Source organism: Macrosteles quadrilineatus, unplaced genomic scaffold, assembly GCF_028750875.1.
Source record: "Macrosteles quadrilineatus isolate MER2022 unplaced genomic scaffold, UCM_ALF_1.0 Scaffold_1__1_contigs__length_201487025, whole genome shotgun sequence".
Lineage (NCBI taxonomy): Eukaryota > Metazoa > Arthropoda > Insecta > Hemiptera > Cicadellidae > Macrosteles > Macrosteles quadrilineatus.
In genome coordinates, this window is record NW_026542594.1 from 80,120,071 (window position 1) to 80,145,224 (window position 25,154).

The following is a 25,154-nucleotide window of genomic DNA, read 5'->3' on the forward strand; positions in this document are numbered from 1 at the left end:
ACTGCCTCCACTAGCACTGGATTCATCAGATAGACATCACCATTATTTCCCATAATATTCATTGTCAAAACTTCAAAGTAAGTAGCAATGGTTTCATCCCATAGCCATGTTTGACCCATAATTTCAAGTTTCTTTTCTTTCTTTTCAACACTTTCTTTTAACAACTGATTTTCTTTTAACAATGATTGATATTTATTCTCCAAATCATTTAAACTTTTCACAGGACAAGTTTTATCTTCCAATGTACTATCTATATTTGTCTTACAGTTCAATAAGGAAATATCATTTTGTACAAATTTTTTTGATACTGCCTTTTTTAGCAGTGCCGGTGACACATTTTTTATTTTTTTAGTTACATTTGCATCTGGTATAGGACTCTTTTTCAGTCCTTGTTTTAATAAATGGGCTAGGTTTTTTGTTATCAAGAGTCATGTTCTTAAACCAAATAATTCAATCAATGAATTGAAACAAGAAACATAAATAATTTGTCAATGGTGACAGTAGTATAGATGTATCTGAGACAAATCGATATGAGGTTTGTTTACATTGGCTTATCAGCATGTGATAAGCCGTCTGCTGGTGTACCTTGATTCCATAAATGAACCTGAGTTGTGGTGGTGGTGGAAGCATACGTCATAAGGTCCAAGTAGAACAGGAAAGTGTCTGCTGAAGTCAAAGATGAGTGCTTCCTTTCTGTCTTCAGTTTTAATATTTATTATTTTGTATCTATAGTTATGTTTTAATTTGTTGAAACTGTGTAATAGCTGTTAACTCGATTGTTGAAATATCTCTTAAGTTGAAAATTGTTTGTGAATTGTGTTTAAACTTGAAAACTTGTATAGTGGAAAAACATGTGCTTTTTGAAAGGAAAAGTGGTAAGCTTTTAAAAGTTAAGTTTTAGATATTATGAGCCAATAAAATACATCAGTGGTTGTTACAGTTCATAAAACTTACTTCAATGTTCTGTATTGCATGCACATTACCGACAATAACTTTAAAAAAACTGAACTTTTTAAAAGAACTTGGGGAGACAATTTAACCAATGTTTATAAACTTGAAATTATATTATGTACCTTCAATCTTTATACATCTTTATTTTTTCACTCACTTTGCACTCATCTTTTAACTGCGATAAATTGAGTGAAATTTTTTAGTGTCCCCCCCCCCCCCACCAAAAGAGGGGATTTGGGGGGCAACTAAAAACTTTCCAATGTAAACCCCTATCAAGTGACACCTTGTTGAAGTGTTTACAAAAACTTAAAGAATGGTGAAAACCAGAGTTCGCTATCCCTTCTCTATCCAAAATGGCAGCCAATATTACCATTACGAACCAATACAGTATTACCATCGATTTTCCACAACATTTGACGGGCTACCATTTTGGATAGAGAAGAGATAGCGACCTCTAGTTTTCACCATTCTTTAAGTGTTTGTAAACACTTTAAAATGAGGTGTCACTTGGTTTTGTGTTGAATTAATTGTTAATTGTGAATTAATTGTGTTATTGTTCTACAATAAAGTTTACCAATTAATTTACGTGTATTTTGTATATTTTATGAAGATATATCAATGGCGACGAGTGATAAAAGTGCAAATGAAACTAGAAAATGAAAACAACAAAGAGGAATCATAAAGTGTCAAATTACAAGGACTTTACATGTGCTGAAAACCAAAGGTTCGTCTATATACGATGCTTTGGGCAGACAAACTCTACTGGATGAAATGTGGAAAAGATTCACTTTGTTACATGAAGAGATTATAACAACTACAGACGATGAAGATGAAATTGAAAGAGAAGAATATTACCGTACAGATGTAGAGGAAACATACGTCGAGGCAAGAGCTTTATTACAACCATTCTTTGTCACTATTAAGCAAACAGAGGTAGAGAGGAATGACTCTAGTGAACGAAATAATCCGCATAAGTTGAACATACCGAATGTAAGTTTCACACCCTACACAGAAAATTAAACCTTTCGGAATTCCCTAATGCGGTTTACAAATTTCTTGGACCTAAAACAAATCACAGAGTCCAAAACCAAAACACAACTGTTTCTTAGTACTCTTACACCCGAAATGCATCAGACATTATGTGATGCGATTGCTCCCGAGGCACCAGGTGACAGATCGTTTGAAGAACTTTCAGATATACTGCAAAACTGTTTGGAACCTACTCCAAGTGTACTTGCTAACCAAAATAGGTTCATCAGTAAAGTTCAAGATACTGAAGAGGGAATTTCTACGTACGCTCGAGAACTAAAACGTTTGGCAATTGTCTGTGACTTTAAGTGTTACAACTGTGAACGTTCAGTTTGTGATATGTTCTTGAAGATGCAATTCATACGCGGATTAAGAGATAATAAAGTGAGAGTTAGGCTTCTTCAAGAAAATGGAAGTACACTATCATTTAAAGAAGTGGTAGAAATGGCCATTTCTATTGAACAGTCCAAACTGGAAAGTTATGCAATAAAACCTAAGTACTCTCATTTCGTTACAGAACAAACTAAGGATGTTAACTATGTGAGCAAACAATCTGGGTTAACAAGAAAGTGTAGAAATGAAATCAAACCACATATTACCTTTCAAGATTTAAGAGGTTGCGAGTGTTAGGGGTTTCTGGTTGGTTGTGATTTTGATGGGTTTCTTGATTTAAGTTTAACGAATTAAAGCTATGTAACAATTGTTCGTGTTCTATTATTGACCTGTTTTCATAAAGGTTTTGTGAATGTTCAGGTTCAGGTTGTGTTTGGTCGTCAGAAGTGTTTATAGTGTCATATGTTGGTTCTTGAAGTATTTTCTTGAATTTTAGCAAATCTCTAAACTGTTCTTTTGTTTTGTCTTCTAGTATGTTGTTAAAGAACAAGTCTGTTAATGCCTCAGCCAAACTAGGATGTCTAAATGCAGTCTTGAAAACATCTTTGGTGAAAGCTAATTTTGTTCTTAGGTTGGCTAGGGTTTCGGTTTCAGGGATGGGTGGGAGTTGTATTTTATATTGACAAGCTAGTTGTAAAGCCTCAGTTGTCAATGTTAACAATTTCAAAATCTAAATCCATAAATTATCTTTTAAGTTTTAGTAATGTGACAAACCTACATAAACTATTGTTACATTTGGTGGTTTTATGAAGGTTATGGGCCTAGCTAAGCTACGTGTTTTTAGTTGAGTTAGTAGCCTATATTGTTTTGTTCATAATATTTAAGTTTTATCTTAAACTAACACCCTGTACATTTTACGATTCGTGAGTCTGATATTAACTTAAGTGACTATAATTGACTATAAATAAACTAAATAATTCACAAGTCATATAATTTGTTTCAAGATAATTTATTAAAATAAATGTAGGATCGTTACTGTTTAGTTAAAATGCAAAGACAGCCTTCGCCGTGCGGCTGCCTCCACCATGCGAGTCCCATGCCTCACTTTAAGTTTAAGTTTCCTAAAATGATTCACTCGCTTAGCTTAGTCAAGAGGTGTTAGGTTAATGAGACATAAGACTGCTTAAGGGTGTTACTCAACGTGTAATGAACAAAAATTTAAATTTAGAAAAACTACAAAAGTTACAAAGTGTAACAACAGCAAAAGAAAACTTTGAAAAGGCAAAAATCAACAATAATAAGATAAATTAATTTACAACGTTAAATTTACAAGAAAAGAAAATCAATTGAAAATATAAAAGAATTAGTTACTGACAAATTACATGACTTGTTTGTTTTACAAAACTTTAGTTATATAATTTATTATTTTTACATACTGTTAATTGTCCCAGAAGCACACACACCGATACACGCACTCCCAAACTCCCGATCTTCTTTCTCCGGTGGCCCGTGGTGATCTCCTCGATTCTTTCCTTCAGATCCTCCAGCTCCAAGAGTCTTGACCCCTCCATCTTCTTCATTAGCCCTTCTCATTGGCTGATTACCGATAGGGTGTGTGGCTTATAGGTTAACGGTGTTTCTTGGAAGTCAGCCCTACCGGTCATCGCCTAGCTCACGTCAGCTGGGAAAGGAATTTGTAAATCGATGCTCATGCTACTGTTCAACTCTGTTCACACCAACTGGTCGACTAAGTGTAATGTGAACAGAGTGTCTGCATAGATGAGCACCGTGGGTACGGGGTTAATCCCCTTTCTTACAAGGTAAATGTTACAGATGCGGCAGTACTCAACATAAAGCTGATACTTGCAAATTTAAAAATGAATTTTGTTGGAAGTGTAACAAGATTGGACACATTGCGAATGTTTGTCTCACACGCATAACAACTTGAAACACCAAAAACAAACCAGCCAAAACAGTGACACGTTTTTCTCTAACGTTTAACCAGAGAGTCCTGGTTATAAGTCAGGAAATGTTTGTAGAAAACATTAAAAAGCAATACCAGGTATGAAACATGATACAATATTTACAGGAAATGTTGATTACTGTTATATACATCGTGAGTATCTCCATGAGTTACACACCGGTAAAACTTTGAGTTGATTCTTTTAAACTCATTGTAAATATGATTGTTTTGAAATAACTCATGTAATACTTTGCAATTGCTCGAATTCGAGCAACATGTACACTAGTAAAATCATTAATCTGCATTACACTGATGAAATCATGGAAGTGTTTAGCTACAAAAGATCCACCAATACGATTATAATACTATTTAAAGGTTCTTCCAAAGGAAGAGATACCAGATTACATTCTAAAAACCCCGATGACGTACAGTATGGGAAATATTTTATTCGTTGAATGATCAACCATATTTGGTAACTAACGCAATAAATATAATTATTGTTTTACACTTATTAATCTTTAAACAATGCTAAATGCTCAAAATGTGTATAATTTCACTCAATATATCACATTTATGGTTAGATGAATTAGCGTAAGCCTTGAATGTAACCGTCGATTTCGACGGGTTTCACATAGTTACTAATTAATACTAAAAATACCCAATTATAACATGTAGAAAACCATATGGAACACTCTCATATCGTTTGATTGTCTCCGTACAAGTCATAGAGCCGGCAGTGAATACAGAGATAGGCCTAGCAATCAGCCCTTGTACTGCTGTGTTTGGCGAACGCCATGTGGGCCTTTACGGTCCGTCCAGAGTGCACGCCGATTCAGATTCAGATTAAGATTTTCGGCGCTTGGTTAATCTGAGTCAGATATTTTGTTGGTGACCACAGCAGAAACAGGAAATACGCCTCGGGTTAAACACGGTTAGCAATGAAACAAGCCAGTCGTTGTTATGGAATTGTGGGATGTAGGCGCCTTAAAATAAGAAAAAAAATAGCTGAACCTAGAAATAATTAGAACACAGATAAAACCATTGTTGTTTGATAGTGAAAGGTATTGTGAATGACATATCAAAAGTCTCCAAAAATATCTTTGGTGGAACACCACCATTTTTCCAAAATGGCGGCCAAATCCAGTTTTTTTTGCTTTTTATTAAAATTCGGACTTTCCAGTCAATATTGGTGAAAAGTCGTAAATATATTTAATGTTCCTCCTGAAATTACCTTTAAAATGATACCAAATACATGTGCCAACAACCAAAAGCAAACCCCGTAGAAATAATAAAATATTTCAAATTATAATATTTTTATACATTAATGTAATAGTTCAAGCAAACTAAAAAAAATAGACTCAGGGATCGTATAAAAAATTGCAAGAGAACTTTTTATGGTTTTATTTTTATTGTTGGGTATGCAGAATAACATACTAAAAGTTGCCAAAAATCAGTCCTCGGGAAACCCTTGAAATAATTATTAAAAATGGCGGTTTTTCCCAACATCGGAATTATTTTGAAAAAAAGGCCACATGCTTTATGGCAAATTTGTCGAGATATTGAGTTAGGATCACCACCAATATTTATTGGGTGGTCAGTACTTCATTTCGATAGTAAACACGTTTTTGGCCGCCATCTTAGATCCGACATATTGGATATAAATATTTTTATATGTAATTATAGTGTTGTGACACAACATTATGAACTAGATTTCCATGCTGATTTCAATGCTGAAATCCGTTTTTAAATACTTTTTTTTTCTTAAAATATATTATAACAAAAACTCTCTACCATTCACTACTTATAATTTGAATACTTATTATTATTATTATTAAATTACACTACTTATTATTAGGGACGTTTCGTACTGTGAATAGGTATGTGTTTAGATTATTTTTCTCAGATTCTTATTGATGCTTGCAGTTTGTTCTAGCATTTAAATATTCAATGATATAAGAGCTTTTATTTTAGCCATTGATAGTTAAAAGCATGCTAGTTAGAGACGAGGTACAAACCCCAACACAATATTAAATTTACCTTTTTTTAAATCAGTTTTTATTAAAGATTTATATCTCGGGTTGTTAATATGTCTCCAAGTTCGTTCTAGTATCAAAGTACTCAGTAAAATGATTGGCTTTAATTTTATTGATCATTAAATGACATCTGACAAATTTAAAACGAATTATGTAGGCCTACCTTCAATGAACCTTAAAAATTATTATTTTTTAATTTGTCTTTAGTTAAAGACATATACAGGGTTAGTAAAAAGTGTGGAGACACCCTGTTATTTTTTTAACGGCCCATTCATACTAGAAAAACTAAACTCGGCACACCATTATGGCATGTTATGAAGTACTTTTTGGGCATAACCGTTACTTAGTGTTCATCCCCAAAATGGGAAATTTTGGGGGAAACTCAAATGTTTTAAACACAAAGACCCATCGAGTGACCCCTCATTTTAAAGGTCCTGGTAAGAGAAAACCAACATCGCAAATTAGAGGTCTCTATCTCAGTTCAGTAAAAAATGGCAGCCAATTGAAATTCTCATAAGTTCCCAAACCCAAAATGGGGGATTTTGGGGGAAACTCAGAAATTTTAAATGATAAGCCCCATCGAGTGATCCCTCATTTTGAAGGTCATAATAAAGGAAAACCAACAACGTAAACTATAGGTCTCTAACTTAAAACAGTAAAATATGGCAGCCAAATGAATATAAAATTGCAAGTTATTTCCGATTTCTAAAGATTTCAATCAGCTTCCATTTTTTACTGGATTGAGATAGAAACCTCTAGTTTGCGTTGTTGGTCTTCTTTTACCGGGACCTTCAAAATGAGGGGTCACTCGATGGGTCTTTGTATTTGAAATGTTTAAGTTTCCCCCAAAATCCCCCATTTTGGGGATGTACTTCATAAGATGTCATAAAGGTGTGCCGAGTTTAGTTTTTCTAGTATGGGCCGTTAAAAAAATAACTGGGGTCTCCACACTTTTTACTAACCCTGTATATCCCCAATTCCAAATAATTTCCAATAAGGAATCCATTGCTAAAATAAAAGTTAATACTTTAACGAATAGCTACAGTATGAGGAGTTTTTCCCGTTTTCACTCTGCACACCCAACACTACAAAATAAAACCATAAAAAGTTTTCTTGAAATTTTTTATACGATCCCTGAGTCTGTTTTTGTACTTTTCTTGGACTATCACATTAATTTATAAAAAATATTATTATTTGAAATATTTTATTATTTCTACGGGGTTTGCTTTTGGTTGTTGGCACATGTATTTGGTATCATTTTAAAGGTAATTTCAGGAGGAACATTAAATGTATTTACGACTTTTCACCAATATTGACTGGAAAGTCAGAATTTCAATAAAAAGCAAAAAACTACTGGATTTGGCCGCCATTTTGGAAAAATGGTGGTGTTCCACCAAAGATATTTTTGGAGACTTTTGATATGTTATTCACAATACCTTTCACTATCAAACTACAATGGTTTCATCTGTGTTCTAATTATTTCTAGGTCAAACCATATATTCAGGGGCCTAATGAGGAATTAACGTGTACAGTAAAATTATAGCGTCTGAAACGGTTATGAAGTTACAGCAGGTGAAAACTGGTGTTCATGATATTAGGCCTACATATCTCTTTTCCTACAGCTAGAAATGATATAGCTTCTTTATATATTGCGTTGAGTGGGAACCACTGAAACATATTATTAAAATTGGACATCGTATTGTAAGAAACTGGTGTAACCGAAGTTTCGGCTTTGCCAATTCTTATATTTTTTAGCGTATTTTCCATTTGACCGAAATGGACTGGAATGGAATTCACTGTATTTATGAATTTGTTTTATATTTAATTTAAATTATTTCATAAATAATTGTAAAATCGTAAGGACAGTGGGTGAGTCTCTCAATAGGAAACACACGCACGTAAAATTGAAATATTCGTGGTCAGTGATCACTGGCCACTTTGTCAGTTGTAAAGAAAGGAGAATTGTAATCAAAGAAACAATGTGCTGAGCTTGGCACCTTCTATTTTGTTTTCTATTATGTGTGGTCTATTCTCCAATCCTGGTAGTTATCGATAGAATGTTCACACTTGCCTAGTTTAAGCATTATTAGTGTTCTTACCAATGGTGTACCAAAGCTATGCTTGGCAGGTCAGACTTTGGGCCTCTGTTTGAGCCCAAGCACGAGCCCAAGCAGCCCCATGATGTCGCTGATGTGCTGCTGTCCCTGAAACACGCTGTGGTACATCCAGGACAAGCCTCGCCCACCTACTACCCCCAGGCACAGTGTGGGGTTGCTCCTAGTCCCACTGCTTCTCTCTCTTACACAGTACACCCTCATCAGGTAGACCCATAGAATCATGAACCAGTCAAAATAATCTAACTAGGCAATGTCATTTTACTCTGTATTGTTTGGATTAACTTAGGTAAGGAAATAACGAATAAATCAATAAATGGATTGGCTATAGAGTTCATAGAAGAGAGCCATATGATGCCAAAATACCATTGCTTAAGGCTTTATTAGGACAATGATGAGCAAAGAATGACTATTGAATGTATAAGATGATATAGTCAATGTTGATAGCTTTGATACTGTGGTCACTGGTTTTTTAGCCTGAAACATATATCTATCTATCTATTCTATCTATCTATCTATTCTATCTATCTATCTATTATATCTATCTATTTATTATATCTATCTATCTATCTATTCTATCTATCTATTTATCTATCCATCTATCTATCAATCAATCAATCAATCTATCTATCTATCTAACCATCTATCTATCTATCTATATATATATACATCTATATACAGTATATATATATATAATACGGTAAGCCGATTTTTGTGAACAGAACTCCTCCCTCACTTTTGGACCGATTTTGATGATTAAAGTGTCAAAAATATGGCCCTGATCTGTAGTTTTGCAAAGTGTTTTTATTTTTTTGAAATCTTTATTAGTTTGGGCTGGATCTTCCATCAAAGTTGAGTTTTCTCCCATAAGATTAACATGGGAGAATCTTAATACTTATTTGGAAACTTTGTGTCCACTAATTTAAGAGAACGACTGGGCGTAGAAACTTGGTAGAGGTGTAAAAAGAAAGGTCTTGGTCTGTAGATGAGTTATCAAAAGAAAAACAAAGTAAGTTCCTTTAGGGCTCTTTTCCAGAAGCCTTTAAAAGATCCCTCCGCAGATTTGTTTACATTTTGACCATATGGATAATACTTTTTAATGAAACAGCTGTTAATTTTTGAGCGGAGCGAGCGAAGCGAGCGAAGCTCTTATACGTCGACTTTTATGCATTTCGTAATACGCAAACTCCTCCTAGACGGCTGAATCAATCGTTTTCAAATTTTGCATGGTGATAAAGACCATACCGGTGAGTGCCAACATCTATATAGCGTTAAAAAAAGTCTCTCAGGAATCCGCCCCACCGGGTCTCAAAGTTTCAATGTAATCCTTATGGAAGCAGTATTTGACACATAAACAACATATGATCAGCTGTTGACTTTTGAATGCAGTCGATAAATAAATAGCTGATAGCATTATTCCACAGTCATTAGAACATAAACGGTGGTATGGATCATAAATATAATCAAATGACGCCACTAGCTTGAGGTCCGTGACGTAGAAAGTGGTGAAGGAAGTAGTAAAGGTGAGCATTCTGGAGTGTGGAAACTGTTTAAGATTATTAGATTTAGGTAGGTATCTGCATTCCTAAACTTCTATGGGAAGGGAGGGAAACGGTGTATGACGTAGGAAGTGGTGAAGGAAGTAGTCAAGGCGAGCTGTCCGTAGTGTGGGAACTGTTTGTGACAATTAGATTAAGGTATCTGCAATCCTAAAATGTTATTGGAAGGGAAGGAAACAGGTCTACGACGTAGGATGTGGTGAAGGAAGTAGTAAAGGCGAGATGTTTGGGGTATGGGATCTGTTACGACCGTTAGATTAAGGTATTTGCAATCCTAAAATGCTATTGGCTATGGGAAGGGAGGAAAACAGGTCCGCGACGTAGAAAGTGGTGAAGGAAATAGTCAAGGCAAGCTGTCCGGAGTGTGGAAACTGTTTATGACTATTAGATTAAGGTATCTACAATCCTAAAATGCTATGGAAAGGGAGGAAAACAGGTCCGCGCGATGTACGAAGTGGTGAAGGAAGTAGTAAAGGCGAGATGTTCGGGGTATGGGATCTATTTATGACCATTAGATTAAGGTATTTGCAATCCTAAAATGCTATGGGAAGGGAGGTAAACAGGTCCGTGACATAGGAAGTGATGAAGGAAGCAGTAAAGGCGAGTTTTTCGGAGTGTGGGAACTGTTTATGACGATTAGATTAAGGTATCTGCAATCCTAAAATGCTATGGAAAGGGAGGGAAACATGTCCGTGACGTAGGAAGTGGTGAAGGAAGTAGTAAAGGCGAGTTGTCCGGAGTGTGGGAACTGTTTATGACGATTAGATTAAGATATCTTGGTATCTACAATCTTAAAATTCTATGGGAAGGAGGGAAACAGGTCTGTGAGGTAAGAAATAATTTGATAATTTGATAATTTATTTATTTATCCTGCCCTGGCTTAGACCGAAGGTCCACTCTTCCGCCAGGACAGGCTCCACAATTTTACAATGTTTTTTTCTAATTACAAACTGTTTAGGTTTAACCACTATTTATAGAAAACACAAATATAACATATTATACTATATTCTGATTTAAAAATAAAATTAAAGTATTCTTCCCTTTACTTTCTAAATAATACAACACTTAATAAAAAGAAAATATCGTTTCAGTTAATGTTCTACTTTACAGATTGTTTTGTTCTTAACTAGTATCGATTCAGCATTAACATTTTTACCTTTTTTGTAAAACTGTTTTCTGATTCTAAACTTTTAATACTATTGTCTAGTCCATTCAAAAGTCTTATTGACGTCACAACAAATGAATTTGTGTATGTTTGAGTCCTATGAATGGGAAATTGTAAGATTTCCTGTCCAAATCTAGTCGTCCTTTGATGAACGTTATGCAATGTTCGATAGTATTCATTTAAGTATTCAGGCTTAGAGTATTTAATTATTTTAAATGCTAAACTCAAAACTCTTAACTCTCTTCTTTCTTTTACTTTGAGCCAACCCAATCTCTTATAAAAAGGTGTAACGTGTTCGTCATACCTCATTCTAAATATGTACCGAATACAAGCGTTCTGTGCCTTTTGTAACTCATTAGTTAGTTCATTATTAATATCACAGTATGACACAATAGCATAATCAATCACAGGGAATACAAGAGTAGAAATCAGTTTTTTTCTTATATCAAAGGAGGGTTGAAACCTGAGTCGTCTAAACTGGTACAGATGTTTATAAATAGTCTTAACAACATGATTTACTTGGCTACTCCATGATAGGTTACTGCATATTCTTAAACCTAAATTAACCACTTCGGACTCCAATCTTAAATCTTGATTGCTTATCTTAATAGGAGATATATTTTCTAATATAATTGAATTTAGTAACCTCTGATTTCCTACAATCATTGACTTACACTTACCTACATTCAAGTTCAAACCATGGTCTCTACACCACATGTTAATAGTTTCTAAATCAGCATTAAGCTTATTTACAGATTCGTTAATCTTAGTTAGCTCACAATGTATGTACAACTGCATATCATCTGCATATAGCATAGTTTGGCAAAACATTATATTATCACTAATTCTGTTTATATATAAACTAAATAACAAAGCAGACAATGTAGAACCTTGTGGAACCCCTACAGAGTTCAACATCCACTGTGATACATTTCCACTACGAGTTTTAATCTGTTGCAATCTATTAGATAAATAGGATTCAAACCATTTAACTGAGTTAACATTAAAATTATATGACTTTAAAATAGCCAACAACAAATCGTGGTTAACACAGTCGAAAGCACGACTGAAATCTAAAAGCGTAAGTACAGTTACACGTCTACAATCTATTGCTTTTCTCATATCATCGGTCACTTTAATAAGAGCCGTTTGGGTACTATAGAACTTTCGGTAACCTGATTGGTATCTAGACATAATATTATTACGATCTACAAAATCTCTTATTTGTGAGTACACTAATTTGTCCAACAGTTTTCCTAATACACATAAAATATTGATTGGACGATAATCTTTACATAGCAACGGATTCTTATTTTTAGGCAAAGGCACAATTAAAGCTTTTTTCCACTCACTAGGATAAACACAACAAGAAATTGAGTAATTGAAAATATGACACACTACATGTTTAATATCATCAAATATCAACTTTATAAATCTAACATGAATGCCATCGGATCCAACGGCATTCGATGATATCTGATTAAGAGCATGTGAAATTTGATCTACAGTAATATTATCAAAAACAAAAGATTCCCTATCTGCCCTCCATTGAGTGGTACACTCATTGATAAGATTATTATTGACTCGATTCTCAATCCCGCAAAAATAGGTATTCAAACCGTCTAAGTTTACAACTGGATCCTGTACAATATTAGCTTGTTTACCAGTTCCATGTGTCTTTAGGGCTGTCCAAATTTGCTTGTTGGTCTTATCAGGACTAAGAATTGAATTTAAATGTCTATTGCGTTCATCTCTAATCATACGCTTAATTCTATTCCTTAATAATCTATAGCTTTCCCAAATGTTTACATTTTTTGACCTTAAGAAGAGGTGAAGGAAGTAGTAAGGTGAGAAGTGTGGAGTTTGGGAACTGGAAACAGTTTGTAGCAGTTAGATTAATGTATCTGCAATGCTGAAATGCTATGAGAAGGGATGGAAGCATGTCCACGACATAGAAAATGGTGAAAGAAGTAGTAAAGGCTAGCAGTGCGGATCGTGGGCAATGTTTGTGACAATTAGATTAACGTATCTAAATACTAAAATGCTATGGAAAGTGATGAAAACAGGTCCACGATGTAGGAAGTGGATTATGAAGTGATGAAGTATGGACATATTGTGAGAACCGTCTGTGGCAGTTAGATTAATGTATCTTCAATCCTAAAATGCTATGAGAAGGGAAGGAAACAGGCCCCACGACGTAGGAAGTGGTGAAGGAAGTGGTAACGGCTGGTAGTGCAGAGTGAAGGAACCGTTTGGGCAGTTAGATAAATGTATTTAATACTAAAATGCTATGGGAAGGGAAGGAAACAAGTCTATGACGTAGGAAATGGTGAAGGAAGTGGTAAGGCTTGCAGTGCATAGTGTGGGAACTGTCTTTGGCAATTACAATGTATCTGCAATCCTAAAATGCTATGGGAAGAGAGGGAAACAGGTCTACGGCGTAGGGGTGGTGAATGAAGTAGTAAAGATGGGCAGAGTTGAGTGTGGGAATGGATTAATGTATCTGCAGTGGTAAAATGCTATGGGAAGAGACTGGTTAAAATGATTATGAAGCACGAATCGTTACATATTTCGATACGTATTCAATCGTTTACAATCTAAATTTACAACTGAGTTGACAACAGCTGAGTTTTACTCCATAGAGGCACAGAAAACGTACTAAGTACGTTTTCTGTTATAGAGGCAAAGAAAACGTACTACTAGTACGTTTTCTGTGATAGAGGCTAAAAACGAATTTTATTTCCTAAAGAGTAAAAATGCTACTTTAGACCCGGAACGCATGCATCAATGACGACTGTTTTTACTGCAGTATGACAAAAACAATATAATATGAACCCTTGATGACTCCGCTCAATTTTGTGGATGCATCTGCGAACGCCACCTAGTTAAATTGTATTCTAAACAACACATTTATTGGGAGCTACTGAATAGTCCAAATGAAGTATTCGGAATGTTATTTTCTGATTTTAAAATTGATTTTCTTCTGTATCATGTTATGCTTTGCAATATAACGTTCCATTACAAAGTCAGTGGGAAATCCTTTTATCACAGTAACTCTTACAATTATTTCTTATTGAACTATCTTATATCTATTTAATTGGTTAGTGTCTGCCTTTTTCACCACTTTTGCCTTTATTTTATCATATTATTCTAGACAGATCATCATAGGTTCATGAGATTATTGTCATACATGTTTTCAATCATTGGAAAAATCTTCGATTATGTAATACAATACAAAATAATAAAAGGGCAGAAGGGCACGGTGCCCATTTGAGCCGTGCCCATATTTTGTTACTAATAGTGGCTTACAGCAACTGGATAAAACATCTTACAATATTTATGTAGAAATATGTGCATGATTTAGAAAGTCATTAAGCTGGAAAACTGCAATATACTGCAGATGTTTCAGAGAGGTTACTTCGATGTATTCAATTAACATAGTGAAAACATAATATAAATATGTATACAAATATAAGAACTTGAACTCTTATAGAGCCTTTGAATGTAATTAGACTAACGAAAAGAGTTGTGCATGTTTACTAGCGCTACTCAGCAACAAAAACCATTTAATTTATCTCTAGAATTTATAGTCTTAAAGTGCACTGAGCAGCAGCTAAAAAAATCGATGTAGCTTACCTATATATTTACAAAATGCTCAAACTCGCATTGTGGCATTATTTATAATTCGGCTTTTATTTCTCCAACAGATAATTCATCTACAGAAGAATGTTATTGTGCTCTTACCATGTCTAACAACATCAAAACACAGAAACCTTGCCTAAAATGGTACCTATCTTGACAGATTATTTGCAGTGGTCTATATTACGGACCGTGGCCCATTGGGTTGGTAACATTATTGAAAATAACAGACATTTTGGCTGTAAAAATTGCCTATTGAGTAAATACTATTTAAGCAGCTACTGTCATTACAGAAAGGTCACATTCCTTTTAAACTAGATCACATCACCCTTTGTAAGATACGTTGTTTAACAATGTATCTAAACGTCAATATTTACGTAACAGCCAATTTACAGTATTTTTTGCTTTTTGGAAATACCACATTGCTATGTCATTTGCATTATTTGTTGCCAATGAAGCCGTACGACCATTTAAACGAGGAGGCCCCTAAAAGTTCAAGAATAAAAGCCAACTTCACTTCAAGTATATTCCACTACACCAAACATTCCATAGAGAGATTATATTGACAACTTTATGTAATTGATAAGCCTGAGACAACTAACTGACATCCCCCATGTCAAGGAGTTCCAGCTTTAACAGTAACCCCACAACAAATTTCTCAAAACTGTGCTAGAGGGTTATTCATTGGCATAGAAGTGCGATATGAACTGACGCGACGTGACGAAGGAAAAATCAAACTTACACCTTAACAGATATACCTCCCTTTGAAGTTAGAACGTGTCTTTCCAACAAACAGATATATATATTTCTAATAAAGTCATAGATTAATCTGCATTACACTGATGAAATCACGGAAGTGTTAACTACAAAAGATCTACCAATACAATTTTAATACTATTTAAAGGTCCTTTCAGAGGAAGAGATACCAGATAACGTACTAATAATACAGTAACTCCGATGATGTACAGTATGGGAAATATTTTATTAATTGAATGATCAACCATATTTTGGAAACTAAACGCAATTAATATCACTATTTTTTTTAAACTTATTACTCTTTAAACAATGCTAAATGCTCAAAATATGTATAATTTCACTCAACTTAGATTAATTAGCGTAAGCCTTGAAAGTAACCGTCGATTTCGACGGGTTTCACCTAGTATATGTATAATACGCTTAGCCGATTTTTGTGAACAGAACTCCTCCCTCATTTTTGGTCCGATTTTGGTGATTAAAGGGTTAAAAAAAACCCCTAATCTGTAGTTTTGCTAAGTTTTTTTTTCATTTTTAAAACGTTTTTATTAGCTCGCTTTCTTGTCCGGTACAAATTTTGCAATCAATTTTATACTAACTTCCCGATGAGCTTGAGACTTGAAACTTGAAACATAGCTCACAAATGGAAGACAATGCAATATTATATCATTTAATTTTCATATTTCCCTTGGGCTACGCCCCACGGGCTTGTTTTTATAAACTCGCTTTCTTGAAAATTTTGATACTTCCCGATGAGCTAGAGACTTGAAACTTGAGACATAGCTCACAAATGGATAACAATGCAATATTATATCATTTAATTTTCATATTTCCCTTGGGCTACGCCCCATGGGCTTGTTTTTATTAGCTCACTTTCCTACAAATTGTGATATCAATTTTAAACGAAGTTCCCGATGAGCTAGAGACTTGAAATTTGAAACATAGCTCACAAGTGGATGACAATGCAATATTATAGCATTTAATTTTCATATTTCCCTTGGGCTACGCCCTACTGGCTTCCAAATTTTTCATGTTTACATTTTGAAAGAATGTAAATATATCAATTAATTAAAGTCAGCTGTAAATACTTAAATTTGACAGTTCAAAAAGCAGAGGTTAAGAGGTACAGGTTCTGCTCCCAAGAGATTCTTTATACAAATAAACATTTCAAAATAAATATAAACAATCTGATTGCAGATATAAAGGTGTTTCTTAATAATGTCATTTGTTATTTATTTAATATTCTATAAAGTAAACAATAAACGATTGATATATTTATAGTTAGTAGGTAGGCCATACATTCAATCTAATACATAATTATATGAAAAGAAACTCAAATAAACCTTAGATTTCCCACATGCATCTGTCCTAATCTGATATAGATGCATGAAATAGATTTAACATCCACACATTAAAAACTAAAAAGTAGAAAATAATTTATAAATAAAAAACTTTTTTAAAACAAAACGTTTTTAAATGCACTAAAAAGTAGAAAATAATTTATAAATATGTGGAGAGTATAAATACTTGTAAGATTTAAAACGAAAAACGTGGGGTGCATGCAGTTGATAATAATACATTAGTTCAATAGGTGAAGGTAATTGTAAATTATCTATTGCATGCACCCCACGTTTTTCGTTTTAAATCTTACAAGTATTTATACTCTCCACATATTTATAAATTATTTTCTACTTTTTAGTGCATTTAAAAACGTTTTGTTTAACAAAAATTTTTTTATTTATAAATTATATTAAATCTTTTTTTAGTTTGGGCAGGATCTTCCATCAAAGTTGGGGTTTCTCCTGTAACTATACAGTACTACAAAAAAGGTTCAGGCCAGAGCCATTTTAATGTGCTTGGATTGTGACATTTATTAATTCGGCTTATATTTCTCTTAACCAACGGATTATTTATCAACAGAAGAAGTACATTGTTATCTTATCGTGTCTAATAACATCCAAACACGGAAACCTTGCCTAAAATAGTACATCTTGACAGATGGTTTGCAGTGGCCTATTACGGACCGTGGCCCACTTTGACGACCTTAAGTGAGATTTTTGAAAATAACACTAAACTTCGACTGTAAAACAAATGTCACATAGATACATTACCATTTAATCAGTTACTGTCATTACAGAAAAGGCATGTTCCTTTTGAACTAGATCTCCTCATCCTTTCTAAGATACGTTGACTAACAACATGCATGTAAACGTCACTATTTACGTAGCAATTTAAAGTATTTGCTTTTTGGAAATACAGCATTTCTTTGTCATTTGCATTATTTGTTTCCAATAAAGTCGCTTGACCATATGAACGAGGTCCCTCATTTCAAGAAAAAAACCAACTTCACTACAAGTATATTCCACTACATCTAACATTTCGAAGAGAGATTATATTGAACACTTTACGTAATTGAACACTTTACGCTGAGACAACAGAACTGACATCCGTATATCATGGAATCAAAATTATGCTAAACAAAATTATTATTGCTAAAATTAGAGGGTTATTCATTGGCAAAGTAGGACGGTATGATGACCGACGTGACGAAGGAAAAATAAAACTTACACAGCTTTAGGGTGGGTCTCCCTTTGAAGTAAGGACGTGCCTTCTCAACAAACAGATATTAAAAAAAAATTAACAGAGCTTTAATCTGCATAAAAGAAGATTTATTCATCAAAAAGAAGAGAAACCAGTTAACATAGGAACAATGATCCCTATGCCGGACGGTATAACAAAATATGTTATTCATTGAATGATCAACCATATTTTGTAACTAACGCAATAGTCACTACCTATTGTTTCAACACTTATTTATTACTCATTAAACAATGCTAAATGATCATATTTTAGATACCTATACAAATGGAAATTTGCTTAGTTGGCAGGTTTGCTGCGGCGGGGGTATTTTTAAATTGCATCTGTTTTGTTTATGTTTTGATTGACAATTCACTTTAAATAAAGCAGCTGATCTGATGATTTGTTCACATTTTAGCTCAAATCAAAGCTGATAAATTATTTTACTAGACTATATGAGTGTTTCTAATGAAAACGACAATATGGTTTAAATCCTTATATACTGTATAATACGTGAAGGCGATTTCTACGAAACACTACTACTGTACTCCGTTAATAATGGATGGATTTTTACAAACGACGTGACAAAATAAAGTATTTTTGTAGAAGACGCAACCATTCACGAATTCATGTAATAAAGGTCCTCGCGGGCTTCGCCCCACAGGGAGCTCAAAATCCCAATTAGTCAGGTTGGGTAGCAGGAAAATATTTCAGTTCTGGCAGAGAGGCTGCAATTTTAGGTGGTTATAGTATACAAGTTTCTGAACCTAAAACCGCCCAGACCCCAATTTTTAAGGACCTCGGTCGTCCGTAATGACGTCATCAAAATGGCGGCCGTAAGAGGATGCTGGGTCCCCATGAATTGGCTATAACGACCGAATGCCTGAACCGATTTTCATGAAATTTGGCACACAAGTGCTTGAATACATTATCTCGGCCTGGGTTGAAAATGGTCAAGTTTCATTAAGTCATTTCAAAATGGCGGCTGTTCAAAACTAAAAAAATATGAGGAAAATAATTGTGAACTGTTTTATACAGTGTAAGTTTTAAATGAGTTCCCCCCTACTTTTTTATACATTTCTTAAGATATCAACTTTGAAACATGTCAGATCTTTGTAGAACCACCTAAAATTGCAGCCTCTCTGCCAGAACTGAAATATTCTGCCACTATTCTAAATACTATACAATCCGATGTGTAACTGACTGGGGATACAAATTCTAGACCACTTCTAGATGAGCTAGAGACTTGAAATTTTCGGTGGTTGTAGGTCTAGTGCCCAAACCACCCATAAAATTCCAAAAAGTCGCGTTTTCAAATTTTAACCCCCCCCGAAATTTCAAATTTCCCCCCCATGTTATTCTTATGGGGAATAAAATTAAAAATGGCTGACTTTCGTGTTCCCATCTGAACCACTTAGAAACGTGCTAGAGACTTTTGCGTAGTATTGTAGTATGGGACCTTACATTACCGGTGAAATTCCCAAAAGTCCCATTTTCAACCCCCCCAAAAATCCAAAATGGCGGACCTCTGAAAACGAAAAAACACTTTTTCTTTCAACCGGATGTAGCTCGAAAACGGTAAGAGCTAGAAAAGATTTGAAAGTATATTCAGGAACAGGAATTAAATTTTATACAAAACCCTCTTAGGCGTTTTCCAAAAATCGGACTCCTTCAGCTTCAAAAAACGGCCTACTTTCAAAATTTTGTAAATTTCATTCGAATTTTTTACGGTTTTCGCTATTTTTTCATATTTAAATAATTTCTTTTTGAAGATATTATTAATGCTCTGTATTCTTCTTGATTTACTTTATATTTTACTCATTTAATGTTTTTTTGTATCTTTACTCCTTAACCCCCAAAACTTAGGTTTGTTGACAAAATTTAAAGATTTTTACAACTTTTACAAGCCCCATGTTATTCTTATGGAGAATAACATTGAAAAATGCCGACTTTAGTATGCTCATCTGAACCACTTAGAAACGTGCTAGAGACTTGAAACTTGGTAGTATTGTAGTATGGGATATTACATTACCGGTGAAATTCCCAAAAGTCCCATTTTCAAATTTTAACCCCCCCTAAAAATCCAAAATGGCGGACCTCTGAAAACGAAAAAAACACTTTTTTTTCAACCGGATGTAGCTCGAAAACGGTAAGAGCTAGAAAAGATTTGAAAGGATCATAGCGAAAGGAAATTAAATTTTCTACAAAACCCTCATCGGCGTTTTCCGGAAATCACACTCCTTAACCTTCAATAAACGCCCTACTTTCAAAATTTAGTAAATTTCTTTGCAATTTTTTACGGTTTTCGCTATTTTTTCTTACTTAAATAATTCTTTTTTGCAGATATTGTTAGTGCTCTGTGTTCCCCTTAATTTACTTTAAATTTTACTCATTTAATGTTTTTTGTATCCTCACTCCTTAACCCCCAAAACTTAGGTTTAATGTCAAAATTTAAAGGATTTTTACCACTTTTACAAGCCCCATGTTATTCTTATGGAGAATAACATTGAAAATGGTAGACTTTGGTGTGCTCATCTGAACCGTTTAGAAACGTGCTAGAGACTTGAAACTTGGTATTATTGTAGTAGGGGATCTTATATTAATAATGATGAAATTTGCAAAAGTCCCATTTTCAAATTTTAACCCCGCCAAAAATCCAAAATGGTGGACCTCTAAAAACGATAAAACAAGTTTTTTTCAAACGGATATAGCTCGAAAACAGTCTCTGAAAACGACAAAACACGTTTTTTTCAATCGGCTATAGTTCGAAAACTGTAAGAGCTAGAAAAGATTTGAAAGATTTTTCATGAACAGGAATTAAATTTTCTACAAAACCCTTTTAAGCGGTACCCGAAAATCGCATTCCTTCAGCTTCAAAAAACGCCCTACTTTCAAAATTTGGTAAATTTCTATAAAATTTTTACCGGTTTTCGCAATTTTTTTTACTTGAATAATTTATTTTTGCAAATATTATTATTGCTTTTCTCTTACTTTGCTTTAAATTTTACTCATTAATTTTTTTTTCGTAACTTTACTCCTTGACCCCCAAAACTACGAGCCCAATGTTATTATTATGGAGAATTACATTGAAATTTAATGACTTTGTTATGGTCATCAGAATCGTTTAGAATCGTGCTAGAGACTTGTAATTTGGCAGTATTGTAGTATGGGATACTAAGTTAAGGGTGAAATTTGCAAAAGTCACATTTTAAAATTTTTAACTCCCCAAAAATCCAAAATATCTAAAGACGATACAACACGTTTTTTACGTCTATAACTAAAAAGCAATAGGAGCTAGCCAAGATTTGAATGGATATTCATGTTTAGGAATTTAATTTTCTAGAAAACCCTTACACGTGTTTTCCGAAAATTTCTCCCCTTCACCCCTAAAAAACGTCCTACTTTCAGAAATTGGTATTTTTCAAATTTTTAACGGTTTTCGCTATTTTTACATACTTAAATAATCACTTTTTGCAAATGTTATTAATGCTTTGTATTTTCCTTGGCTTAATTTCGGTTTTAATCATACATGTTTTTTCGTAACTTTACTCCTTGACCCCCAAAACTTAAGTTTAATATCAAAATTTAAAAGGTTTCACCAGTTTCACGAGGTAATAATAGACTCTTTACCTTTTCTGTATGCACAAGGTTATTAAAACTATACAAAGTTTACTGTATTAGAGCTAACACCAAGGTATGAATATAATAAGGACCATTTAAAAAGTCCCCCCTCTCGAAATCCCCCTTATATCTATCCTATAGCCACCACAGATTCATCGGTCTAAATCACGTTTACCAATTTCTAGATTAGCTAAAAATCCTGAAATTTGCACCCTGTCCCCCTGTGGCACATTTGTACTTACAAAATTTTACCCCCAATTTTCGCTACTTTTCCCAATCTAAGTAAATTCTTTTTGCAAACATTATTAATATTTTGTATATACTCTGGTTTACTTAAAGTTTAATCCCCCTATCGTATTTCCAACCCCCCCCCTCCCGATTATTATATCCTCCCCCGCCCCAATGTTATTCTTACAGGTGCGTAAGTCTAAATCACGTTTACCCATTTCTACATTAACTGGATGTCTGAAATTTGGCCCGATTGTAGGTCTTGCGCCCTGTCCCCCGTGGCTCATTTACCCCCAACCAAAAAAGGGGGCCTGGAGCCGAAGGCGAGTATGCAGCTATACGACCCCACTAAATCTAGGTATTTACTCAGGGGAGGTATAGAAGAGGCTACGATGACAGCTGTGGGCTTCTTATTAGCTGAGGGAACGCCATTACGGTAACAAAACGGTCGGTAGCCATCGGCTTCAGCGGTCTAATGGTTAGCGTACCGGTCTGATATACTGTAGTTCCCGGGTTCGAATCCTGTTGGTAGCATTACCTTTTTGACCAAGATTTTTTTATTATCAGCAAGTTTGGTTGGTTTGGTTCGGTTATTACAGTTTAATTTTATTATTAAGTCATTATACAATTTTAATTGAGCAAATTCTAGTTTTATTTAATAAAAAGAATTATTTTTCCGATTACTAAACTTTTGTTATGTTATTTCTTTATCAGCAAGTTTGGTTAGTTCGGAAAGGTTATGATAGTTTAATTTTATAATTAAAAAATTATGAAATTGAATTTGAGACATTTATAATTTTATTTTATGAACAGAACTATTTTTGCGATTAGTAAACCTTCATTGCCAAAGTGCTCTCTACTACAGCGCTGTTCACGGAGGAATTTTGAACTAAATGCCTCATTCGTACCTCCCCTAAGTCAGACCCTAAAATCTATTTCGTATGAAGAAAAGATTTTGTTTACTTAAACAAACGAATAATTTTGTATTAATTACAGCTGTTCATAGTAAACACATGATACACAAAAGAGTGTTCGTTTTCAGAGTGAGTTCGTTTTCAGTTTTGATAACTGTAGTGGAGTGATTGATTACACATTATCTTTGAGTTTATTTTTAAGTAATTGTTAATTATGATTGTTATTCGTTTTGAAATAATGCCTGGATACTTTGCAATTGCTCAAATTCGAGCAACAGGTGCACTAGTTTATAGCGAATAGTAGAGTAAATGGTATATATGGTTTCATGTGTGTTTTGGTTTTGTAATTAATTTATTGATTTTAATTTCATTATTATTTTGTTAGTGTTGTGTTTATCATGTTTTAAATTTTTTTTGGGGATATATTCATAAAGATGAACAAACAATCAAACTTATATACATTTTATTGACTGGAATTTATCAACAGTAAATACCATGGTAAATGTTAGTGGCAATATTTTACAAAACACAAGAAAATGACCTTACGAGTAGGACCTATGTATTCAACGGTCAAGTTCATCACAGAATTGGAATAACACCTAACAGTCACTACGGTCAAGTTTATTTTTATGATTCAGAAGAGGCAAGTAATATACGCCGCCCAATAAGAGAAAATAAAAATCCTTATCCAAATCTAATGCAAGTTATCTAACCTATTTAAAAAATAGATCCATTTAAAAACATTGGGTCAGGTATCAAGAGAAAATCCACTTGAACAACGTGAGAATATGCGGATGCATGGCATATAATCTGACAGACAACAAAATAAAATACGATTGACCAGCTTCCAATGATCAGCTATATTCAAATCAGATTATAGCTGCCTAGTTAGTAACCCAGCGGTTGTGGTATACCTAAAAATGAAATGAAGCTCCTGAAATGGTTGATGGCACCCCACTGTTTATCCGATGGCCTACCATTTACTTTTCCCGTCTGGAGAAAAGAGTGCTGAAAGAAATAAAGTGACCCAAGAATTTGCTTCACGCAGATTTTCGGAAAGGCAACAATTAATTGTCTACAGTTCTTTATACTGTAAAAGCTTTGTTGCAATATACAAAAGGCGAATACGAATATACAGAAGGCAAAATACGAATTTTGCACTCAGACCTTCACTTTCACCCATATAAAATAGCAATCGTCCAACAACTTCAGCAAAATTTGTCGAATAGAGCGCTCAGACATGCCATGAGCAGCAGCTTGTCCACGCGCCGGGCAATGCGGGCTCGTTAGCACAGTTTGTCGCACTCGCTCCACGTTCTCCGGCGTCCTCACTGACCTTGGACGGCCTGTAGGCCTACGTTTTGCAGTTGATCCTGTGGATCTAAAGGTATCCGATTGTGTTTCGGGATGGGATAGGTTCCCCACGAGCCACATTAAAATGCCTACGAAACTTACGTTGCTATCAACAACAAAATCGCCATTTTTAAAATACGCCTCAACGACAAACGCGCGATGTATACCGGTCCACTGCTCTATGGCGACTAAAATTGTCACACTTGGCCTTGAGAATGAGCCGCTCCCCACCACCCTCCTCCACTTGGCTGCCGGACGGTACTCGCTTGAAAACCGTCAGATATTTCTGCCGCTCCCTGTATTACAGACATGTTCATTTGAATTTTAGGAGAATGAATGTTTAGGCATTCATTAGAAGTAATCAGTCAACAATGAGAACAGAAATGTGCGTAAACTTTCACGGCACAGATATATTTAAACTCAATTTCTATCCAGTTTTCAGATAACTATAATAATCTTCCTGCAATTTACTTGAATTCAAGCAGCAAGTTTTCCTCAACGTTGTGTTTTTTACTATGCGGCTCATTGAACCGCACGGGTTTCCTAGTTAATCATTAATACCCCAATGAGAATGACCAAGGAGACTTCGTACCCATTAATCCACTGTTTTTTTTTATCTGGATCGAATTGGTATGTAGTAAATACATATTTGGACCTTGTTAAAAATTATACCAATTTTTCTTAAGGCGTTGCATATTACTGATGATCAAACAGTTTTGTTATGTTAATGAATTATTCCAACGGAGATCAATTGTTAGCTAACCCCCCCCCCCCTCTTAAGATAGCAGCACCCTTCTAATTTAACCCTAGTCCACTAACAAATACGAAACCTAAAATGTCTGATTGTGTATGGCCACATGGTTCATTTCATGTAACCAGTAAAGGCGTAGTGCATTTTGAAAAAAAGCTGCAAGCCTCCGCC

General features: G+C 34.4%; 1 protein-coding gene across 1 annotated transcript in view; it reads left to right on the forward strand.

Annotated features, from left to right (window-relative positions):
• Window positions 1-25,154, forward strand: part of LOC129005637 (protein glass) — a 95,094-nt gene that overhangs the window by 53,655 nt on the left and 16,285 nt on the right. Inside the window, exon 3 of the mRNA XM_054434599.1 lies at window positions 8,438-8,630. Coding sequence (XP_054290574.1) covers window positions 8,438-8,630 — 193 coding nt within the window. The remainder of the gene's footprint in view (window positions 1-8,437; window positions 8,631-25,154) is intronic.